Genomic DNA, 24,936 nt, shown 5'->3' with positions numbered 1-24,936 from the left:
TCAAAAGCAAGAGAACTTAAGGGAAAGTCTTTGGGAAGATGAAAATTAAAAAATGGTCTAGAAAAAAGCAATACACTTAAATAAATGCAAATAATATTTGTCATTTCTATTTAAAAGTACATATATCAGCAAGATTAATTCATGCTCATGGAAATTACTTTGTTTTATATTAGGAATGAATAGCATATATTGTAATTATATCTAGGAAATAACATCTAACCTCATAAATGTCCCTGAACGTCTGTCTTCCAAGACATACACTTGTTTCCTATTTTAAGGACAATTTGCTGTTGCAATACTGTCACTGACATGAATGAAGCCCCAGGATTAGTAAGTTTACAAACTAATGTACCTGCATTTTCTCCTTTCTGTTCTCTAATGGAAAACTTAGAGGAGGTATGACAAATGTAACAATGGCTGTCTGTGATGGTAAAAAGCTGAGAACTTTAACAAGTGAAGTCAGCCATAATTTATATTAATATATCTAAAAATGAGTACTAATTCTGGAAACAGAAGTTTTTTTCTAATCCCAGAGGTAATTATGTTTCCCATATAATATGCTTTTCATAATATTTTCTCAATGGGTAATACTCAGAAGACTGTTCTTTTGGAAACAGAGTAAAGTGTCATTATGTGTCTGTAATTATTATTCCAATGATCTCTACTTCCCCAAATCCAAGATACTTTTCTCAGATCTCTTTCTCCTTGATTCCTCTCCACAATCCACCCCTTCCTGAAATTCCACTTTCTTTCGCTTTGGTGAAGCTACATTAGTTTCACTCCTCTGATCTTTCCAACTGCCTTTTCCCATCACTTAGCTACAGATGCTCCCCAGGATGTCACTTTCTTGGAGAGTTTGTCTATTTTGTCTTCAAAAGGAAATCAGACCTTGGAAGTCACGGTGAAGTGGGTAGGGGTTGGGAGGGAGGGGGGAAGGAGGAGAAAATGGAAGATACCTGTAATACTATCAACAATAAAAAATGTATTTCTAAAAAAGTAAATCAGAATAAATGACTTTTGAACTCTAGCTCAGCCCCAGGCTTTCCTCTAATCTTATTATAGTTGTCTATTTCTACAGCCCTGATGAATAGTTCTTGGGAAGACTAGCTGAGGCTACAGGAGAAATTACACACCAAATCATTGAAAGCAATATCCTTGGATATAGGTATTGGAAGCAAGAGACAGATATGATCTGTTTTAAATAGGCAATTCCAGCGATAATGTGAATTTAGATTGAAGTGAATAAGAGTAAAAGAGAAAACTAGTTAAGAAGTTATCAAAATCAGCCAAAGAACATGGAGGGGGTTGGGGGAGTATGGAGTGCATTAAAAAGGAAAAAGAGTGCTACATGTTAGCTAAGTGTGAACGATGCACAAGCCACCTCAACAGGCATATACCCTCAAATATTGATCAGGATCTCTATGATAAACCCCACTGCAACAGTTATCACAACTGTAATTCAGTAATTATTTAAGGAATTTCCCTCTTATCCCACAGAGTATGAGCTCCCTAAAGTTATGAACCATGTTGTTTGGCCAACATCTGGCACACTGCCTGCTGGCATACAGGATGTACCAAATAAATGAATAAATTACAGAAAATTAAAGTCACATAAAAATATTAATGCTGAAAATAAATTCATATATCACCTAATAGCAAATAGATGGTTAGAAAAATTAAGGGACTTGCTTAAAATACACAAAGCTGGTAAATAACAGAGGAGGGAGTGGAATTATGCTTCTGTAAGACTCAGTCTCTATAGTAACCTTCTGGGAGAAAATAAAGGAAGGCAGATATAGGGGTGTAAGATAATTCTGGAGATTATATGTGTGTATATATACACTCCCACAATAATGTTGAGAATATAAATCTGCCACTGGATTTTGTCAACAGCTAAGCAACATGCCTCAATGTATATATTTATACATTTTTGTAGATATGTCTAAGTTTGCTATTTGTCATTACTGGATGATGATGCAAAGAGTTTAAAAGGCCAATAGCTATTTTCAATTTTATGCTTGAACAAGGCACTAGTTCTTATGTTGAAATCTTATAGAGAGCAATCACATTGCATTAGTAAACTGATTTTGCTTTCACTGAATTTTCTTTCAGAGGCATGAAAAATGAGAAAAGCAGAATCATCAGAATTTGCATGTGCTTTTTTTTTCACCCCCCAAAGAGAAGTAGTATTCATTTTAAATGTTTTCTTCAATTTTTAAAAGTTATAATTAAAACAGACTATACTTGCATGGGCGAAGTTACAATAAAGGTAATTAATCCCACAACTAACCCATTACTGGAGAGAGAGTAAATGCAGTATAGAACAACATCTTAGAAAACTGTGATCTAAGTGGAAACACAGCAGACCAAGAGTCAGAAGACATCCCGCCTGGCTGGCGTGGCTCCGTGGTTGAAAGTCGACCTATGAACCAGAAGTCACGGTTCGATTCCTGGGCAGGACACTGCTCAAGTTGCAGGCTCAATCCCCAGTGTGGGGCATGCAGGAGGCAACTGATCAATGATTCGCTCTCATCATTGATGTTTCTCTCTATCCTTCTCCCTTCCTCTCTGAAATTTAGAAAAAAAAAAAAAAAAAAAGACATCCTATTTTTAGTCTTCCTGCTTACTGGTGATGTACCTTGTGGCCAATCACTGACACCCACTCACCAGCCACCTCAGGAGCCTTCTCTCTTCCCAAGATTGACATATAGAATAAACAAGATCATGAATGTATGTTTGAAGGGAAACATGGGATTTCATTGTTAAAGCATTACTTAATAGACTAGTGTTGATGTCCTCTGGTTGGGCATTTCTCTTCAATAAATAATAGACCGACTTAAAGAACCTTGAATTTATGCTGGACCGTATATTTCTCCAGATGACCATTAACTGCCAGGCAGATGCTATTGCTAAATTACTGCATTCCCACAGAGACTGAAGGAGTACAGGGATTATTTTTCAAAGTTATAAGAAATCTTTGACTCTGGCCCCAATCAGAAATGTTCAACCACTGAGCCTGGTTATTCTCTAGAGAGGTATATTCTAGAGAAGAGTTCACACATTTTAAAAACATTGCCTCACATTGATAGGGTAAGAGACCTGCAAAACACCTACACTTGGTCCTTACTCACACGAACCCTGACCTAAAATGTACTGGCCTAAGGTTACTAGGGAAAAATACCACTGCTCCTTGCAATATAATGAAGTGTTATTTCACACTGTATATTTTAAATACTATTAGTTACTAATTTCATATATTACAAACAATCAATTTGCCGAGCAACCATTTGAAGATCTATTGCCACCTCTTGAGTGAAACCAAGGTCAAAAAGCATTCTGATTACTTTTGTTTGAAAAACCAATGCTTGAAGCATCATTGCTACCATTAATCAGAATAATAAATTTACCCTGCCCACAGAATATTGAGAGGAACACTATGTATGGTTCACATAAAATTATAAATCATCATAATTATTGGGGGAAAAATAGACATCCAATGAAGAATTTGTTGTATCATCTTGTACATTCAATTTCTTGTGATTCAAACTTATGTTCCTAGCTGATGATAAGTATGACGGACTTGAGTTTACTATAATATTGAAGCATATAAAATCACAATGTTTGGCCACTTTGAACTAGAAAAATGGCATCTTTATATGGTTTCAGCTAATATGTTTATTCATCTGACCAAGGGACAATGACAATGCAGAAATTTTCCTGCACTAATCTTTTTTTTCTTTCTCTAAAAAACAATGGTTTATTCTCTGGCCTAGTTCAAAGTTTCAACTGAAATAGAGCAAAATAAATGTTACCAGTTCTATTCTAGCTCTATAATCCTAAAAACTGATGCTTTCTTTGTACACTTCAGTTCTTTACCTATGAATGTATGAAAGTACCAACTATTCTTATGGATTCACCATGAGAAACAGATGACTGAATAATATATGTTTTTGTATATACAGAGAATTTAATATATACAGTAAAAAGTCCTGGCTATGAGCAAATAAAAAATAACTGAAGGATGCAAACGTACAAATAAAACATGATGTAAACTAACAAAAAACATTTATAGAATGTTTTATAAAAAAGTAGGATTAAAAAGGTACATAAAATATAATACTGATAACATTTAAAAAAAGAATATATACATGGGAAAAGACTGGGAGGAAATAAAAATTTAAAGTAATTATTTCTAAGTAATAGAATTAGTGGGTGATTTATCACTGTATATAATTTTCCATGTTTTTTCAAGCTCCTACAATTTTAAGAAACAAAAATACATAAGCAAAAACTGGACTAAATGGGATGACTTGTCATTTTACTAAACAAATGACTCAATATTAAATATTTCAACTATACCTGACAAACCTAAAATCTAATGGGAATTTTTAAACTTAGAAAAATATCTGAAGTTCTGAGACAACATATGCACATAATTATCCAGAAAATCCTGAAAAAGAAGAATTAAATGGAAGACTACAGTGCAAGACATTAAAATAAAAAGGGTATTGCCTTGCTTGGTGTGGCATCGTCATATGCACTGAGAGGTCGCTGGTTCAACTCCGAGAAGTGCAAATGCCAGGTTGTGGGCTCTATCCCCAGTAGGGGGCATGCAGGAGGCAGCCGATTGATGTTATCCTCTCACATTGATGTTTCTCTCTCTCTTCCTCTCCCTTCCACTCTCTCTTAAATCAATAATAAAAACATATTTAAAAAAGAAAGTAAGAAAAGGGTATACTAGCACCAGACAAGCATATAGATAAGTATGGTAGAACAGAGCTCAGAGAAGGCTAAAATATATTTAAGAATTTGATGTGATGATAAAGTGACATTTTGAACCACTTGGCAAAGTATGAATTACTTTGTTTGGTTACCAGGCTAATTATTTCAGTGAAAAATTACATCTTTAAATCATATCTTTCATATCTTATTCCAAAGTAAATTTCACTAGAATTCAGTATCTAAATATTTAAAAATTTAAATATACGATGAAATATGAGACTAACTTTTAGATTCCATATCATACCTTTTCTAAAATGATTTCCACATATTTTCAAGATTTAAATATTGAGATATGAAACTGCAAAAATAAGTAGGCAATATAAGTAAATATTATTCTTAAACTCTTGTGGAAGAAGGCTTTTTAAGGATAATATCAAACCCAAGCAACATAAATTGATACATAGAATTAATAAAACCTTTAAACTTTTGTGACAAAAAGTATGAATTACAAGTTCAAGTTTAAATGATAAGCTGTGAGAAATACTTTCAATGTATAACAAGAGGAACTCTTACTAATTCATTACAAAAAAAGCAACAAAAACAGCACCAGCTTAGAAAAACTGAGAATAGAAAAGGCAATTTACAAAAGAAAAACTATATGGAAAAACAGGCTTTAGCATATGATAAACCTCACAGTAATCAAATGAGAAAAAAATTTAAATTTGCTTATTATATTGGCAAATACGAAAAAGAAGAACAACACCAGTATTGGAGGAGGTGTGGGAAAGGGGACACACACAGACTGCTGCTTACAAACTGGTGTAACTTTTCAATGAAGAAAAAAATCTGATATCAATATTCTTTGACTAAGCAAGTCTACTTCTAAAAGTACATCCAAAGAAAAGAATTAGTGAAGAGTGAAAAATGTATGTGCAAGCATAGTCACTGCAAAGCTGTTTATAGGGAAACAGGGCGGTGATTAAGAGCTTGGAGCGGAGGAGCCAGGCTGTCTGGATTCAGAATTCTGGCCCTAACCTCTTCCTTGCCATGTGACCTTGAGCAAGTTAAACTTTCTGTGCTTCAGTTTCTTCTTGTGTAGAGAAAAGAAATGAAAAGCACTTAGAACACTGACCAGAACTTAATGAGCACTCAATAAATGTTACCTATTTTTACTGCTGAGAAAAAAAAAAGAAATGCCATTTGTAGGGGATAGCTTAAATAAAGAATACTGATCAAAAGATCACAATGTTATGCTGTCAGTAGAAATGCTGGCATAGAATTATACTTATATGCATGGAAAAATGCCATAATAGATGACATTAAGTTTTAAAATCAATGTTATAATGCAGTATTACTTTATTACTCCATCTTTAATCAAACATAAATATATATATGTGATCACACAGAGAAAAGAATATGGAAGCACATAAACTTAAAGTGTGCACAGTAACTAAATCTAGGTAATAGAATTATACATGATTTTTTAAAAATATGTTTTTATTGATTTCAGAGAGGTAGGGAGAAAGAGAGAAATGGAAACATCAACGATAAGAAAGAATCATTGATCGGCTGTCTCCTGCAGGCCCCCTACTAGGGATCGAACCCACAAACCTGACATGTGCCCTTGACTGGAATGGAACATGGGACCGTTTAGTCCACAGGCTGATGCTCTATCCATTGAGCCAAACCAGCTAGGGTGATGATTTTCATCTTTATTCTCATGCTCTCTGTTTTGAAAAAATTTTTTACAATGAACATGTTACTTTTGTAATAAAAATAAACTTATACGCATTTTTTTAAAAAAGGGCAATTGAAAAATCAATTATCATAGTAACCAGTGACAGGGGGATTGATAACACAGAGTGCAGGAGATAAGTAACCATTGGAAAGGGCTGGCACAGGTTTCAAGAGAGAAAAGGCCAAACTTTCCAATCACTCATCCTATATAATAAAAGCCTAATTGCTAAATGTCCATTCATCTGGTTGACCGTTCAACCAATCAAAGTGTAATATGCTAATAATATGCTAAGGCCACTCAGCTGCTCACTATGATGTGCACTGACCACCAGGGGGCAGACAGTTGACCAGTCGCTATGACATGCACTGACCATCAGAGGGAAGATGCTCCGACCTGTAGGTGAGCTTGCTGCTGGGGTCCGGCCAATTGGGACTGAGTCAGACGGGCCAGACACGCCCTGGAGCCCTACTGTGGTCCCTCCCTGGCTGGCCAACCTCTTGCAATCCCTACCCAGCCCCGATCATTCATTGGTGGGGTCCTTGGCTTGGCCTGCACTCTGTCACAATCCGGGACCCCTCGGGGGATGTCAGAGAGCCGGTTTCGGCTGATCCCGCAGGCCAGCCCGAGGGACCCCACTGGTGCACGAATTCATGCACCGGGCCTCTAGTTCTTTAATATGCCAGACAATATAAAAACAATTGTGTAAAAAATTAAATGAACAACCTGCATTTTATAAATAGATTTGTTAACAGGTTATAAATATATGACTATGAGAGATTAGGGCCAGGGCTTAACTTTAAAAAATGTCAGTTGTTTAAACTTTTCAATCCAAATTATCCATTTTCCAAAAATGAAATCCTGGGCTATAAATTAAACAAAGCTGCTTAGCAGTAGCTAACAAATAAGGTAACAGCAACATTATAGGTTTATCTGGTTACACATCCTGTTTGTGTCTGCAAATTTAGTTGATCTCATCTAATGTTGTCCAAATACCTAATTACACACACACACACACACACACACACACACACACACACACACACCCCAATCATGCAACTACAGGTTATAAATTAGTGATTTAGTAAGATTAACTTACTGTGCTATTTTTCTGCAAGATTTGAAGACCAATAGCAGCTTTAAAACCTTTTTTAGCCCTGGCTGGTTTGGCTCAGTGGATAGAGCATTGGCCTGTGGACTGAACCAGGGTTCAATTCCAGTCAAGGGCACGTACCTCTCTGCAGGCTCACACAGGAGGGAACCAATGGATGCTTCTCTCTCTTTCTGTCTCTCCTCCTCCCTCCCACTCTCTTTAAAAATCAATGGAATGCTCCCAGGAACAAGCTGGAATTACAACTGAAATATGGAAAGGCTTCCTGAATAATCAGTGGAAAACTCACAGGAGAGAACCCTGATACCCAAGGACCGAAGGTGGAGACCGCATAGAGACTGAATAATATTGAATGTGAACTATAATTGAAAAAAAGGATGGAAAATTGTGTATGTTTTTCATCACAATAAAAAAAAATTAATGGAAAAAAATCCTCAGGTGAGGATTAACAAAAATAAACCACAAACCTTTTTTATGCGGACACCAGGCAAAAATGTAGCATCTTGGATAGAAGCATACATGGAAGGATTAACACCCAAAAATTAAAAAATTTGATAAAAAATTTATTTATCTCTTTTAAGCTCTGGAAATACCTATTATATTACTGACTACCTTATTGATTAGCAATGAAATACTTGTTTGAAGGGATAGGATTAATTTACAAAGCTACAGACTAAAGGCAAAAAAATAAAAAAATGAAGAATTTGATAAAAAAGGCTTACCATCACAGCAATTAGTCAGTTTGTTTTAATTATTGAATATTAAAATGTGGTTATTAATGTTCTTAAATGATGGAAACTAAATATGCACAATGAGTTGAACACAAAGTGTCAAGAATATTAACAATCAAGAAAAACCAAAAAACTGAGCTAATTCATTAGGGAGTCTTTGGTTTCTTCATCAATGTCATTTAACAAACACATTTTTAAATTAACTCTAAATAACAGTACATACAAATATTTAGGTTTTTCTAATATTCATCCCAGCTTTGAACACTGTTCTATCAAAGGAAATTTCAAATTCGAAGGAGTTATATAGTACCAGAGGCCCGGTGCACAGACTGTGCACCAGCAGGGTCCCTTGGGCAGGCCTGCAGGGATCAGTGGACCTCTGCGCCAGTGCAGCCTGGCCTTTCCCACCAGCGCGTCGATCCGCACAGCACGAAGTAGTGCATGAAGTGGCAGGTGGCCAGGGAGGAGCACGAGCCCAGGCTGGGCACTGCACCACTCCCGCTCATCCAGGCCCCACTGAGCCTGCTGCCACTCGCGTGTGCAGGGGGAGTGTCCACGGGAGAGGCTTGTGCTGCCGCAGCTGCACTTGCCAGCTGTGAGCCTGGCATCTGGTGTCCATCTGTCAGCTGAGTGGCACTCCTTCATTGAGCATCTGCCCCCTGGTGGTCAGTGCACATCATAGCTGACCACCAGGTGGTCCATCGCTTAGGCTTTTATATACATAGATTGGAAAGAATAATAATTACAATTGTGAATCCTGTGGGGGGAAAAAACCACCTACTAAGATGGACTCCTGGTGGCTACCTGGGCTCAAATGTTTAAGAACAGGCCCCAGCAGCCATTTCTATAGAGGGGCCTCTAGCCAAACTGCACTTCATGAAGAAGCCAGAGCCGGACTGCCTGCTGCAGTGTTTCTGCCATCTGAGCCAGCCTTACAAAGCCTATTTCAACTAATAAGACTTGAGGCTTTCCTGTCCAATTGGAGCTACACAGCTCTGACTAATCAGAGCAGGTCTATTCTGACCAATCAGGACAGTGCATTTTGGACCAACCACACTGTGAGAATTTGGAGTCCTCATTTGCATAAGGACTGACCAATCAGGGAACAGAGGCAAGGACTTCTGTCCAGCTTTTCTCTGGCTCCAGAAGCCTACTTTCCTCTTCTACCAAATGAAGACTGAGTCTCCCTGATTGAGCTGAAACACCCAAGATGCCTCGCCAGAGAAGCGTGAAGCAAATGGGGCGGACTACGGCGGAGCAGCACAGTGCAGCATAAAGCAGACCAGCCCTGGGCAGAGCAGACCAGACCATCAAAAGGGGCAGAGCAAAGCTGTCTAGCCAGAGTGGGGCCTGGCCCCAGAGCTGTTCTACAGTCGTGTTTTCACAGCCGTGCTGCATCGTAACTGAGCTGTTTTGCACTGCATCAAGTTTCCTTCTTTGCCGCTCCTCAAACTGGGGACTCCTGTGGGCACTGATTTGGCAACACAGAGCACTGATTGACACATGGAGTTGCTGTTTATGAGAAAATTCGTTTCCAAAGTCAGCGTGTGAGAAGAAAAATCACGCACAGCCAACATTATACTTAAATTCTTAATGTACAACATGCCTCAGCACATCTTAAGAAATTAGGTTTCCTCCTGTTGTGTCCTCAGGAGTACATTGCCTTAGGGAAGATTCACAAGAAAACAGACTAAGTCAAGGACAAGGATGCTGGTGTATTATTTTGGGAGTAGGAATTCAGGGCAGCATGGGTGAGGGAAGGAGGCAAGTAGGGATGCAGAATAGTGACTTCAAAAAAGAACCCCAATGACACACAACAGTTTGCGTGACAGACGCCTGGTTCAGCAGTCTGGAATTCAGCATATGGATTCCGCCAGCGGGGGGAAAGAAGAGATGCGCCTACGTTCCCCCTGACTCCTGTTTCCCTTTAGCAAAGGGATTTAACTGTTCTCCAGCCCAGGTTGCATATCTAGCCCTTCTGGCCGCCTGTCAGGAATTGAGATCCTAGTATGGCGTCCAAAGTCACTGGGGAAGCCAGGAACTCAGGGCAGGTGGCTGGCTGACTCAGCTGCAAGGCAGCAGCTAAGAAGGACCCAGCGTTCCCAAGGCAGGTGGAGGGTCAGTTCCTGGCAGCAGATTAGTCTGGGAGGTAGGCAGATCCAGGGCAATTATAGGAAGTCATGCTTCTATTACAAGTACTAAGTTGAAGAAGTTGGTTTTTATTTAGAAGTTTTATTGGACAAGAAAAATTTTTTCTTTAGGTATGAAGAAGCATTTATAATACTGTAAGGAGCTTGTACTTTTTTGCATGAAGAAAGTGAAAACTGAGACAACTGCGGTAAGAAGAATGTCCTGTCTTTAGTCTCATGTTTCGAAGGAGCCCACTTCATTAAGTGATATGATGGGACAAATCTATAAGACTTGATCTTTCCCATAATGTAATTATATACGCAAATATTCCAACACCACTCTACCGATTATCCACTACGCACCAGGACTTTATGGTCTTGCTTAGCTTCAAAGCAAACTTTGTCGGTCCCATTTTACAGAAAAAGTAACAGAAAAATAAATAACGCAGAAGGTCAAACCTACCAATGGCAGAACAAGGACTAGGCTAATTTTTTTTAATGTCATGATATTCAAACCACTGAAACCCATTTTAAAAGCTATCAAAACTTTGGGAAAGCAATTCTTGCTAATCTCTAAGAATAATAATATCCTTTAGCCCTAGCCGGTTTGGCTCAGGGGATAGAACATTGGCCTGTGAACGGTCCCTAGTTCGATTCCAGTCAAGGGCACGTGCCCAGGTTGCGGCTCTATCCCCAGTAGAGGGCATGCAGGAAGCAGTCAATCAATGATTCTCTCTCATCATTGATGTTTCTATCTCTCTCTCTCTCTCCCCTCCTCTCTGAAATCAATATAAATATATTTTAAAAAGGAAACAAAATGTTCATCTTAAAATAATAATAATATCCTTTAGCAGAATTTTTAGTTATCTTAGAAACTGGGATATTAGGGCCCTAGTCGGTTTAGCTCAGTGGACAGAGCATTGGACCAAAGGGTCCCGGGTTCAATTACGGTCAAGGGCACATACCTCGGTTACAGGCTCCTCCCTGGCCCTGGCCGTGGCCCTGGTTAGAGCTCATGCAGGAGGCAACCAATCAATGTGTTTTTCTCACACTGATGTTTCTCTCTGTGTTTCCCCCTCTCTTCCACTCTCCCTAAAAATCAATGGGGAAAATATCCTCGGGTGAGGATTAACAACAACAAAAAAACACACACACAAAAAGAAACTGGGATATTACAAAATTCTTTAGAAATATGATATAGAAAATATATAGTTTACAGTCTAAAGCTTGATGAATTTTTCATAGAAAAATACTTATTACTATGCCACAGTATATTATGAAAATATTATGCTATAAGACATCATTATATTATTATTTTATACTATAAAAACATCATTATATTATTGCCATAGTATATTATAAAAAGTGTAAACTCCTCAGTGGCACAGGTGCACTTCTAGGACATCATTCTAAAGAAACAGTTGCACGTGTACATCGAGTCACACTCGAGGTTCACTGCAACTGTTTTGTTTTTAACCATTTTTTAATTGATGGTTAAATTGTTTTGTTTTGTTTTTCAATAACAGTTTACTTTTAATATTATTTTGTATTGGTTTCAGGTGTACAGCATAGTGGTTAGACAATCATATATTTTATAAAGTGTTCTCCCTGTATTTCCAATACCCCACCTGGCACCATATACAGTAACTGGTTGTTTTTTTTTAATGACAACAACCTCAGTGCTCATCAATAGTTAAATAGATAAAGTATAGCAAATTTCACACTATCTCATCATTGATATTTCTATCACTCACTCTCTCTCAGAAATCAAATAAAAAATTTTAAAAATAAATAAATTTAAATATATATTTTTTTAAAAAAGAAGAGTCACCTAGAAGCCCAGCATTCAGAAAACCAAACAATCATATATTGTTTGTGTATTTCTTTTCATTTATATGGTTATATATTTCATAGACATTATTTTGTATCTAAAATTTTATATTATTTTAAAAATTATTTCACAAGTATGTTCCCATATCTATTAGAAATAAATCTTCCTCATCTATTGACAGTGTATTCACATTAGTTATTAAGGAAAGTATTGCCTTTGTTTGTCTTTTAGTGGTTCATGGTGAGACTTGTCCTTGAATAGCAGCTTTTCACTGACCATTTTTATAACATAGTGTATACGGACTAACTGTGGTCACTAGAGTTGAAGTGTCTACTTTTCCCTGATGTAGTTAGAGGAACTTCAAGAAAAAAATAACCATTTCTACCTCTTTAGAATCAATTAGATAAATGAGACAGTACAGTACTTTCTAAGTGCTCAATATACACTATATGTTACAATTATTATAGCCTATTTCAATGAGAAAAGGACCTGGTAGTGACGTCTACATCCATAAGTTTAAAAATACATACCAATTAATAGATCAGATGCCCGAACCGGTTTGGCTCAGTGGATAGAGCGTCAACCTGTGGACTCAAGGGTCCCAGGTTCGATTCCAGTCAAGGGCATGTACCCTGGTTGCAGGCACATCCCCAGTGGGGAGTGTGCAGGAGGCAGCTGATTGATGTTTCTCTCTCATCGATGTTTCTAACTCTCTATCCCTCTCTCTTCCTCTCTGTAAAAAATCAATAAAATGTATTTAAAAAAAAATAGATCAGAGCAATAGGAATGTACTTAGGTGCCACTGAACTGTATATTTAAAAATGGTTAAAATGGTAAATTTTGTTATATACGTGTGTGTGTGTTTTAATCCTCATCCGAGGATATTTTTTCCACTGATTTTTAAAGAGAGTGGAAGGTTCTAAAAATAAATAAATAAATAAATAAATAAATAAATAAATAAATAAATAAATAAATAAAGAGAGTGGAAGGGAGGGGAGAGAGAGAAACCTTGATGTGAAAGAGATACATTGATTGGTTGCCTCCCACATGTGCCCTGACCAGGGCTGGGGATCGAACCTGCAACCCAGGGATGTGCCCTTGACTGTGAATCTAACCCACGATGCTTCGGTGCAAGAGCTGACATTCTAACCACTGAGCACACCCACCAGACCTGTTACATATATTTTATCACAATAAAAAATTGTTAAGCTATAATCATTAGTAGACTCTATAATAAAAACTCATCACTTATTTGATATTTTGACTAATTGAAGCAGGTTGTCAGAAATTCCAGATCAAGCCCAATCCAGTAAGCCAGCAATGAGATATGCACCTGTGTGTTATTAAATAAGCATTCTATTTGCAATTTGCTTTCACCTCTTCTAGAACCTAGGGTTTCAAAATTGATGAGTAATATTTTCTACTTACCTTTATTTCTTAGATGCAAGTTACCAAAGTTTACTCTGCAGATAAACATAAAAGGAAATACAGCTTTTTTACTACCATAGAGCTCCTGAGTAAGGTAAGAATTAGTGGAGCCTGTGTTTGAGACATTTATTTATGAGACCCTAACATATCCTATGAAATGCTGTTATTTAAAATTTAAATATCTAAGGTTACAAAGGGGATCATTATTAAGGCAGAACTTCTCCCTCTAGTAGGTTGCAAAGGTCCTGAAGCCTGCAGCCACTATGATCTAAGCCAGAGTTTATATTTAGACAGTGGTTCTCCCGCTGTAAAATTACTAGTTCTGGGCAGCTGAATGGGTCTGCAGACTAATGGAGTGGATAAGCAGATACACTACTAAGGAAAAAACAAAAAACTTCCTGAGAACTTCTGAGACCCTTTAAAGTGTGAGTGTTCTCTGTCTCTTTCCTTATAACTAGAAGGAATGTGTTTTATATCAGCAGGGATTGATAGGAGAGTGAAAAGCAAAGTCCCTGGATTGCAAGATCATGTTTCATACTTTAAAGAGCTTTCAGGAATAAAAGGGAAAATAAAATATAAAGCTTTACAAAAATTCTTGTGGCTAGTGATGTAGCACCCACCACAGAAAACTAGTTTATTTCTAGTCTAGTTTATTCCTAGAAAATAAATAAATGTAGCTGAGGTTACATTTTTCTGTCACTGACATATTCTGCTTGTAATTTTCCATCCATTAGCAATGTTTTGAACTTTATCACTATTAAAGAAATCATGCCCTACATCATTTTCCTTTCCTTTCTGCTAATCAATGTTTCAGATTAAATTTTTCTAATGCCCTTTTTTAGTGAAAGTAAAGCTTATTTTCAGAATTTTAAATAAGGTTGTTTGAAATATTACAAATGATGGTTTCATAGAGGGTATTATCTGCTTTCTTAAAAATTGGGACAAAAAATGAGGCTAAAATGCTCAATAGCAAGATGGAACTCCTCCAACAGAATTGGTTGACTTTCTGGTTTGAAATAGTAGGCATCTACATCCCAGTCATTTTAGGCACTGCTAAAAGAAAAGGGGTATGTGATAATATTTAAAGCAAACTCCACTGACTTACTGAAAGCAATTGGGCCCAAACACAGTGGCGAGATTGTGGACATTCATGCGATTCTGCACATGGTGCTCGGCTACCTTTGTCAAGAACTGGCAGAGGAACTTGAGGAGGCAGTAGTGCGTGTCTGGCAGCTCTTTTATTAAGGCTCTTAAGCTATTCTCCTGAGCATCATTTGTGTCATCTGAAAAGAAAAAGAAAAATGTACTCAGGCATATTTCACTGCGACAATAACAAAAATACACAGGTATTTAAATTCTAACGCTTTATTCAGAAAAAAGATTCCTAAAGATTGAGATAGGCCATCAAAAAGGGCACTTTTGGCCCTAGCCGGTTTGGTTCAATGGATAGAGTGTCGGCCTGCGGACCAAAATTCTGGTTTCGGTTCCGATTCCAGTCAAGGGCATGTACCTTGGCTGCAGGCTCCTCCCCAGCCAGGGCCCTGGTAGGGGCTCTTGCAGGAGGCAACGAATCTCGATGTGTTTCTCTCACATGTGTTTCTCTCTGTCCTTCCCTCTCTCTTCTACTCTCCCTATAACCAACAGAATCCTTGGGTGAGGATTAACACAACAAAACAAAAAAGGGCACTCACTTTTGCTTTTCCTATGCTCCTTAAGCATTTAACTTTTTGAAATGTTAAAGAATTCCTGACTTATTCAAGACATGCTGAAAACCAAGAGCTTTATTCACTGCATGAAATGGGTTCCTTTAAGTGAAAAGATGGAAGTTCTTGACTTAAGAAAAATCATACCTGAGGTTCCTATGATCTACTACAGTAAGAACAAACCTTGTATTCCTGAAGTTGGGAAGAAGTACAAAGGAATTCATGCTAGTTTTCCCTTGCACCTCAAACTCCAAAAGTTATGGCCACAGTACATAAGTGCTTAGTTAAGATGGGAAAGCATTAAATGGCTTCAGGGTAGAACACGTGAACAGAAAACAAGTTCCAATGGACAACAACAGTGCTGCACCAGAAAGCATTGAGCCTACACAGAGACTTTAGCAGGGACCGACCCCCTGTAATGAGTAACACTGAGCCATTTACTGAAAGAAAGGAAAAAATTACACAGAAATAAGTCTGGACTGAAAATATAAAAATTACTGGAGAGAGAGAGAGCGCGCGCACAAATTCACAAAATTTTTATTACAGTATAGCATGCTTGGCCTATTTTATTATTTGTTATTACTGTTGTTAATACCTTACTGTGCCTAATTTATAAATTTACCATAGGTATAAATGTATAGGAAAAAACATCGTATGTATAGGGTTAGGTACCATCTGCTGGTTTCAGGCATCCACTGCGGGTGGGGGGGTGTTGTATGTATCCTCCTCGAATACGGGGAGACTAGACTGCTGTACCTATGTGACCTTAGACTTTACTAAATTGTTTCCTTTTTTTAAAATGGTAATATTAACTATCTTATAGGGTTGTGATGGGGATTAAATGAAATACTTGTAAAGTACTTAAAAGAGTGATTGACACATACTAAATGCTATAAGTAAGTATTAATAGCTCCTTTTACTTTACCTCCATTGAGGTGTGGTTTTATGACCACGCTGAGGCTGAAATGAAATGCCTTCAATACGAGCCCAGTTCACCTTTATGAATGTTAGAACAAGTGATGCTACTAAACAGCAATGCCAGAAACGTGTAGATTTCCATCTTTGTTAGAACTGTTTTGCAAAACATTCTATTTATAATTAGAATTATTATTTCTTACTGACCACAAACAATGTGATCCAATAAACTATTTTTTAGGGTGAAATAGATTTCTTGATAATAGAGGCTTTTCATATTAAGTTACTTTTAAAAATGAAATAAATCATATTCAAATACTTTGATAATCCATGTAGTAAGTTGCTTATGATGGCTTCCTTCCCCACTGCATAAAGATCTTGACTAGCAGAGTCAAGATTTACTTGACCAGAAGTAAGAAAGGGAAATAATTACATTTGGAGGTTATTAAAAACTAATTAAAGACTAACCATTTCTCGTATCTGTATATTAGAGTGATAAATAACTATGAAGAGAAAATGTAATTCTATTTTGCTTTTTTTTTTTTTTTTTTCTTACAGTGATTAATCCAAAGTGAGTCTTGATGTTTTCATGGGTGTGTTTTCTCTGTTTACAACTGCGGTTTACACCATAATATTCCATTCTTCCTTATCACAGTTTATCCACTCCCCTCTTAAAGGTTATTTGGATTGTTTCAAATACTTCCTGGGGACAGTGTTGCAAGGATCATTTTTGTACATAACTCCTGGTGTACATGTACAGAGTGTATCTTGGGGTATACATTGAAGAGTGAAATTGTTGGGTTATTGTATGAAACTACAAGTTTACATATAAATAATACTGCTTTGCAAAGAACAAATTAACCTCTATATGTACATAGAGAATAGGAACAATAAAAGTTAAGATTAACCACCTGTAAATATTTACAAATATAAAGTTAAAAAAATATAAAAGTGTACATTTAAGGGTACAAGCAACAGAATTCCAACAGCCCTGGAAATGAATGGGCCACTGGCCTCAGTCTGACATGAAATTTCAAACCCTTGCATGCGAAGACACCTCGTCAAATAAAATAAATTCTCAAATAGTTATGAATTTATGACAATAGCATCCTTAAAAATGTAACATTTTCATAATTTACTTCCAATTTTTGAAATGCAATAAATAATCTTCCCAAGGAAATGAATGGGAAAGGACAAATAATGGGAATGGAAACAGATATATTCAGAGACTCTCAAGCTTATTAAAATAATATTAAATCCTTTATGGCATGAATGGAAGAATCACTAAACATATTCTCAAAAAAACAGAAGTAATTGAGGAAAATATGTCTTATCTTTATCTCATTCTATGCCCCCAAACTTCCATTTCCTCTGATGGAAGATGGATTCACTGATTCACTCACTGGGCGAGAATCTTGAGTGTCCTCTACTTCAGTGGTTTTACATACCACATTCGAACCTTCAATAGTCATAATGGACCTCCTGAATCTTTATTTAAGCATACTGACAGTGCAGTAAAGGCCTTTCTTTATTAGCATATTTCTTCTCACTTCTTTTCATACTGATTAATTATGTGCTAACAAACTGAGAATCTGCAGTTTGCACTGCTTTCCAGAAATATGTGGTAAATAGCACTATTACAGCAAGGCTTCCTACATGAGAGAATCACCACGGCTCGACTCCTTTGGAGAAGCCTGTAGGAGAATGCAGGAGAATGCCCAGCAAAGCACTGAGTCTGGGAGTCTGGGTGCAAATGTGCCTAATAAGCAGAAGCCTTTTCATGTTTGTGAGAAACAGTTCATAATAATTACTTTATTATTACTTTCATTATCATTGATTTGCTGATACCTAAATATAATAAACTAGGGGCCCGGTGCACGAAATTCGTGCACTGGGTGTGTGTGTGTGTGTGTGTGTGTGTGTGTGTGTTGGGGGGGGGAGTGTCCCTCAGCCCAGCCTGCCCCCTCTCACATACTGGGAAGCCCTCAGGCGTTGACCCCCATCACCCTCCAATCGCAGGATCGGCCCCTTGCCCAGGCCTGACGCCTCTGGCCTAGGCGTCTGGCCCAGGCAGCGGGGACCCGCAGTGGCAGCGGGGGGTGCCGCGATCGTGCGGGCTCCGCCCCTGCCCCTGCAGGAAGCCTCTGGCTGAGGCGTCCGGCCCGGGCAGCGGGGACCCACAGCTGCAGCGGCCCCGCGATCGTGGGCTCCGCTTTAGGCCCAGGCAAGGGACCCCTAGCTCCCAGGACTGCCAGCTTCGACCGTGCCCAGCTCCCATCGCTGGCTCCACCCCTACTTCCTGCTATCACTGGCCAGGGCGGAAAAGGCACCTGATTCTCCGATCATGGCTGGGGGCAGGGCCAAGGCAGCCCCAGGGCCGCCTTTGCCCTGCCCTCCAGTTCTTAGCTCCCCCTTGGGTTTCCGATCACTGTCAGTGGCAGGGGTTTCTTCCTGCTTTCCCTTTCGCCTCCCTGCATTGTGCCTACATATGCAAATTAACCGCCATCTTGTTGGCAGTTAACTGCCAATCTTAGTTGGCAGTTAATTTGCATATAGCCCTGATTAGCCAATGAAAAGGGTATCGTTGTACGCCAATTACCATTTTTCTCTTTTATTAGTATAGATACTACCTATTCACTCATGTTCTTGCATTTATATTGGTAATTACAATGGCTCCCTTGAGTTTTCACATTATAAAAAAGAATTAGCAGTGCTTCTATGAATACACATTAATTCATGATACATACTTATTGCACACTATCCTATCTAATAAAAGAGAAAAATGGTAATTGGCGTACGACGATACCCTTTTCATTGGCTAATCAGGGCTATATGCAAATTAACTGCCAACTAAGATTGGCAGTTAACTGCCAACTAAGATTGGCAGTTAACTGCCAACTAAGATTGGCAGTTAACTGCCAACAAGATGACGGTTAATTTGCATATGTAGGCACAATGCAGGGAGGCGAAAGGGAAAGCAGGAAGAAGCCCCCTGCCACTGACAGTGATCGGAAACCCAGGGGGGAGCTAAGAACTGGGGGGCAGGGCAAAGGCGGCCCTGGGGCCGCCTTTGCCCTGCCCCCCAGCCATGATCGGAGAATCAGGCGCCTTTGCCACCCTGGCCAGTGATAGCAGGAAGTAGGGGTGGAGCCAGCGATGGGAGCTGGGCACGGTAGAAGCTGGCAGTCCTGGGAGCTAGGGGTCCCTTGCCTGGGCCTAAAGCGGAGCCCACGATCGCGGGGCCGCTGCAGCTGCGGGTCCCCGCCGCCCAGGCCGGACACCTAGGCCAGAGGCATTAGGCCTGGGCAGGGGCGGAGCCTGCAACCGCGGGGAGCTGGGGGTCCCCTGCCCAGGCCTGACACCTCTGCCAGAGGCCTCAGGCCTGGTGAAGGGGCCGATCCAGTGACTGGTTATCGGAGGGTGATGAGGGTCAACTCCTCTGGCTGAGGCATCAGGCCTGGGTGGGGGGCAGAGCCGGGGATTGGGGGGATATGATGGTCCCCTTGCCCAGGCCTGAAGCCTGGGTCAGAGGCGTCAGGCTTGGGCGGGGGGTGGAGCAAACGATCAGAGGGAGATGGGGGTCCCCTGACCAGGCATGATTCCTGGGCCAGAGGCCTCAGGCCTGGGCGGGGGCCAGAGCCAGTGATCAGGGGAAGATGGGAGTCCCCTGTCCAAGCCTGACACCTCTGGCGGAGGCGTCAGGCCTGGGCAAGGGGCCGATCAGGCGATCGGAGGGTGATGGGGGTCTATGCCTCTGGTGGAGGCATCAGGCCTGGGCAAGGGGCCGATCCTGCGATTGGAGGGTGATGGGGGTCAACGCCTGAGGGCTCCCAGTATGTGAGAGGGGGCAGGCTGGGCTGAGGGACACTCCCTTCCCCACACACACCCAGTGCACGAATTTCGTGCACCGGGCCCCTAGTCTATAATATTTCCAGGTGTTTTCTATGTGTCTGACAACGCTGAAGATACAGCACTGAACAAAAAAAAAATCATGCTTTTATGAAACATATTCAAATCAAGGGGAGAGACAATCAAACGATCAGTAACATAAGTGCTATGAAGAAATATAAAGCAGGGTAAGAGGAAATAAAGCTGTGTTATGCAGGGGTGGGGAATGTTATTTCATGAAACACAGTCAGGGGTCAGGGGAGGCCTCTCTAATATGGAGACCACTAAGCAGAGAGCTGAAGGGAAGAGGGAAGTGCATTCTAAGCAATGAAAAGGGGGCCCTGAAGGGGCCTTGGGGCTGGGGCCACGTGGTATAGGTGGGAGAGTAGTAGAAAATAAAGTCAGGAGACCGTGTGGGGGGGGGGGACTAGGGCCAGCCAACACAGTCTTATTTTAAGCTATGGCCGCCCCCCCCCCCCCACTCCCTACTGCCACCCTGAGTGAGGGTTTTGAGCTGTGGGGGGATGTGACTTTAGGGGCCACTCGGGCTGCTGTGCTGAATCTAGGCTCTAAGGGGCAACGTCGAAAGCAGGGAGACCAGGTAGGGGACTATTGTGACAGTCCAGAAAAGTAAAAGCCAGCCGTCCCTGGACCAGAGGCTGATAGCAGTGAGATGGTAAGACATGTGCAGATTCTGGATAAAGTTTAAACGTGTCTTGTTTGTTCTACATATGTAAGTTGTCTTATCTATGTAAAATACATGTATGAAACAATCATTCAAGAAGTCTTTATTGAGTGGTTTATTCTATGCTAGGCAAAATTCTAGGCATTTGTGATGCAGCAGCAAGCAAACAAACCAACCCCTACCTTCATGGAGCTTAGAGTCTAGTAGGTAAGATGTTAATAAATATAGTAACAGGGCTAGGGGAGCTGGGAGTACCAGCCTGGTGAGGGATGGTGACTGAAATTAGAAATAAGATTTTCAGGAAGGCCTCACTGAGAATGTGTCTGATGTTTATAGGCAGTTTAAGTTAAAAAATAAAAATCCACAAAACTGGCAAATGTGAGCTCAGAGTTGGAGGTTCAGTTTTAAATGTCTCTTAAAGCCCCTCAATAAATTCCTTGCATATAAAAAGTGGTTAAGAAATAGTTTTAGCCCTGGCCAGTGTTGGTAAGTGGTTAGAGCATCGGCCCATGTACCAAAGAGTTGTGGTTTCTATTCTTGGTCAAGGGCAGGTACCTGAGTTACAGGTTTGCTCAGTAGGGGCATGTGTGAAAGGCAACCAGTCCATGTGTCTCTCACATAGCAATGTTTCTCTTTCTTTCTGCATATCCCTCCCTACCACTCTCTCTAAAAAATCAATGGAAAAAAATATCCTCGGGTGAGGATTGGAAAAAAAGATAGCTTTAATAGACTGATACACACTTATGACACACTTTTAAGACACAGTAAGACAAACTAGCATAGGAATTAAGAGACTCCTATATCTCGAATATATCTGAAAGAAATGTGGAATAATTTAATCTATTTAAAGAACTAGCTGGTTCAAAGTGTTAAGTTGGAGTTGGATCAAAGAGAGTTATTTAAATGATAAGAAAAGGGTTATTTGATGGTGGGAGAGTAAGGATACTCAGCAATGAAATTCCACAGAAGGGCCTCAGAAATGGAAGTACATGTATCTCTGAAGCTGTTTAAAATATTTTAACTACTTGAAACCTGAAGTTATTTCTATGAATTGGAATCAAAATTAGAATGTGTTAATTCATGGGTCTGGAAAGTTTAAGAAAACTTTGCAGATGGAATAATGGTTAATAACTGAAATAGTCATCATTTTCCTTAACATCAACCTTTTCCTAGGACAAGAACAAACTTGCTCTTTTAGAGAAAAGTGTCACTTCAAATTATTCAAGTTTTCTTGAAAGTTTTCATTCATTCTTGGCTAAATTTGACCCATTTCTCAAGCAAAGACACGGACACTCAACTAGCAGCATCTACACAGTACATAGAGAAAATTAGTCAGCACTTAAAGAAGACTGTACCATAAAAACTTTTGTTCCAGAGTAAGCAGCAACCAGTGAACCAGGTGACAAGTATTTGCTCTCGTTAAAAAAGATGATAAGCATAACCAGTAATGCTGGACCCAGATCACATGAGGGGTGACACCTAACTCTAATCTGGACATTTATCCTAGTGCTTGTCAAGTGCTTTAACTTTTCACTGGCCATGAAGTTATACTTAACTTACAATTTTAGCCTCAAGGAGAAAAAAAACCAAACTGAATGCTAATCTCTACCACAATATATCTCAAAGTCATGAGAAGGTCAGCCATTAAAACAAGCAAAATACTTAGCTTCATGGCGCCAGATTTATTGAAGTAGCTTTTTATTTCCTCATTAAGCTTCACAAAAGGATTTATGAAAACTTGCTAATTGATTAGACAGAACAATGAGCTGTTGCTGACTTTGGAGATAAAGAGAGGGCACAAGCTCAGGGATGTGGACAGCTCCTAGAAACTGAGACACCAGCAAGGACACAGGGACCTCAGTCCTACAACCACATGGCACTGAAGACTGCTAACGACCTGAGTGAGTCTGGTCGGGTAAGAACTCAGGCCAACATACACCTTGATTTTAGTCTTGTGAGAGCTGAATAGAGAAACTAGCTGAGCCTTCACACCCCACTATGAGATAATAAACGTATGCTCGCTGTTTTAAGTCACTAAGTTTGGGGTAAAGCGGCAACAGGAATCTCATCCCACTTAGAGACAACTAGACTGAAACAGAGATGAAAACTTGTCCATGTCCACACAACCACCGCAGAGCTCAACTGCAGTTCAAATCCGGGCAGTCCGACCTCAGAGCACATGAGTTGATCAACGCACTCTAACAGAATTAGCTGTTTCATACCTGTCAATATTTTTAAAATGTTTTCTGAATCGACAAGCAAAATTGCTGAATAGTATTGGGTAGGAACCCTAATACATTATAGCTTCTTAGGTCCTGGGATATGTGTGGGTGTGGGGAACAACATTTTAATAAGAGCCTACAAGAATGTCGGGCACAAAATATTTTCTAAAAATAGTGAGAATAAAAAACATGAATTACATTCTTTCTAAATATGCATTCGCAGAAGAATGGGAAAAGCAATCACAAACTGCCTCTGCATTTCATTCTCCAGAAGTAGAATCATTTCTTTCGAGTGACGAGAAGCTTCATAATCACATCTTATAACTAATGGAATTTGTACTTTTCCATGTAAAACGAGAGGCTATGTTTTTATAGCTCTCTCGTAACCCTTGACCATGACAAAGTTCTTTCTCAGAGGCCCCACACAAATTTCTCAAAGGGCGAGATGATAAAGTGACTAATAAAAATTAATTAGTCTATTCTTAGACACTATTAATGAAACTACCAATCTTACCATTCTGATTAGATTCTGATTAGATGCAGAAGTGTGTGTATTGCTAAATTAGCCAGGATCTACACTTAACTCCTGCTCCCAGAATGAACCTGCATGCTGACCCACACAATTAGTATCTGCTCAAAGTAACATGTAGGCAAAGGCCTGCAGGCCGAACAGAGAATTAGTGAGGCTTTACATTTCAGTACTATAACAAAAACTAACTCCTGATGATACGTAAATAGTAGGTCAGCTAATCTGTTCTGAGGGCATTTACTGAGTGCTGCATTCTTGTCAGGGGAAACAGGTGGCATAGATAAAAATATAAGAAACTATAAAATAGTCTATCTAAATTTCCAAAATGGAAGATCAAATCTAGATTAGCTGTTAGACAAGCATTTAACAGATGAAGAACGTGTTTATATGGGATGCCAGTACACAGGAGAACAGGAAAAATCACCACAGCACACAGAAAGGGGAGCCTCTGAATATACAACATGCTAATCTTGAATAATAAGGCACTATCCCAGCTAAATAAAACTTAGCTTCTTGGCTTTCCCTATGAATCTAGTGCTATATTAAGTGTGTGTGTGTGTGTGGGGGGGGGGGGAGTGACACACTACTTACTAAGTAGTTAATAGGGAAAACATATCACCACTTATCCTTTCCTCAAGATTCAGCTGACGCTGCTCAAGCTGTAAGTGGACTGAGTTGGTGTCCTTTGAATTAAACCATGAAGCCCAGAGTTATTTAAGTCTATTTTGAAGGTCTCTTCTTTCTCCCTTAAGTCTTCAAATTTATTTATGGACTCAATGCAAAAATTGAGTATGTCCATGGGTTCAGAAAAGTAGGTGTTTACAATGCAGCTGAATGGAATTAGGACAGATTTACGGGTGACCAGCAAGCTAATCATTTGACATACTTTCAATTTGATATTCTTTAAGCAAATTTTCAATATTTCTTTTAAGTGAATTGACCTTTTATAAATACAAGTTGGATACCTTTTTTTAAAAAAATATGGAATGCTTCACGAATTTGCATGTCATCCTTGCATGGGGTTCACGTTAATCTTCTCTGTATCTTTCCAATTTTAGTGTATGTGCTGCCGAAGAGAGCACAAGTTGCATATTTTTTTAAAATAATTCATTTGTTGGCTGTACTCTCTTCCAGCTCAATCCAAATAAGATACTCACATGAAAGCATGAGTGAAAAATGCAGAATTTACTGAGGATTTCACTCAGTTCATAACAATTAATTCCAAAAATCTCTAATAGACCTTATCTCTTGGCCTTGAAGGGGCTTAGTCTCCTCTCCCTTCCTCCTCTGCAGGCCCATAATCTTCC

At 39.4% G+C, this 24,936-nt stretch overlaps 1 protein-coding gene and 1 non-coding gene across 5 annotated transcripts in view; both read right to left on the bottom strand.

The window, feature by feature from the left end:
- FAM13A (family with sequence similarity 13 member A) overlaps positions 1 to 24,936 on the bottom strand; it is a 282,952-nt gene that overhangs the window by 205,748 nt on the left and 52,268 nt on the right. For 3 of the 4 annotated variants that reach the window (XM_059665523.1, XM_059665511.1, XM_059665518.1), the window contains exon 4: positions 14,793 to 14,970. The exons of the other annotated variant lie outside the window; for it this stretch is intronic. In XM_059665523.1, coding sequence (XP_059521506.1) covers positions 14,793 to 14,970 — 178 coding nt within the window. The remainder of the gene's footprint in view (positions 1 to 14,792; positions 14,971 to 24,936) is intronic. 4 annotated transcript variants of the gene reach the window in all.
- Positions 24,605 to 24,711, bottom strand: LOC132223915 (U6 spliceosomal RNA). The gene has a single exon (XR_009450555.1). It is a non-coding gene; the product is annotated as a U6 spliceosomal RNA (small nuclear RNA).

Source organism: Myotis daubentonii, chromosome 1 (genome assembly GCF_963259705.1).
Source record: "Myotis daubentonii chromosome 1, mMyoDau2.1, whole genome shotgun sequence".
Lineage (NCBI taxonomy): Eukaryota > Metazoa > Chordata > Mammalia > Chiroptera > Vespertilionidae > Myotis > Myotis daubentonii.
This window is presented reverse-complemented; position numbering and strand designations above follow the sequence as displayed.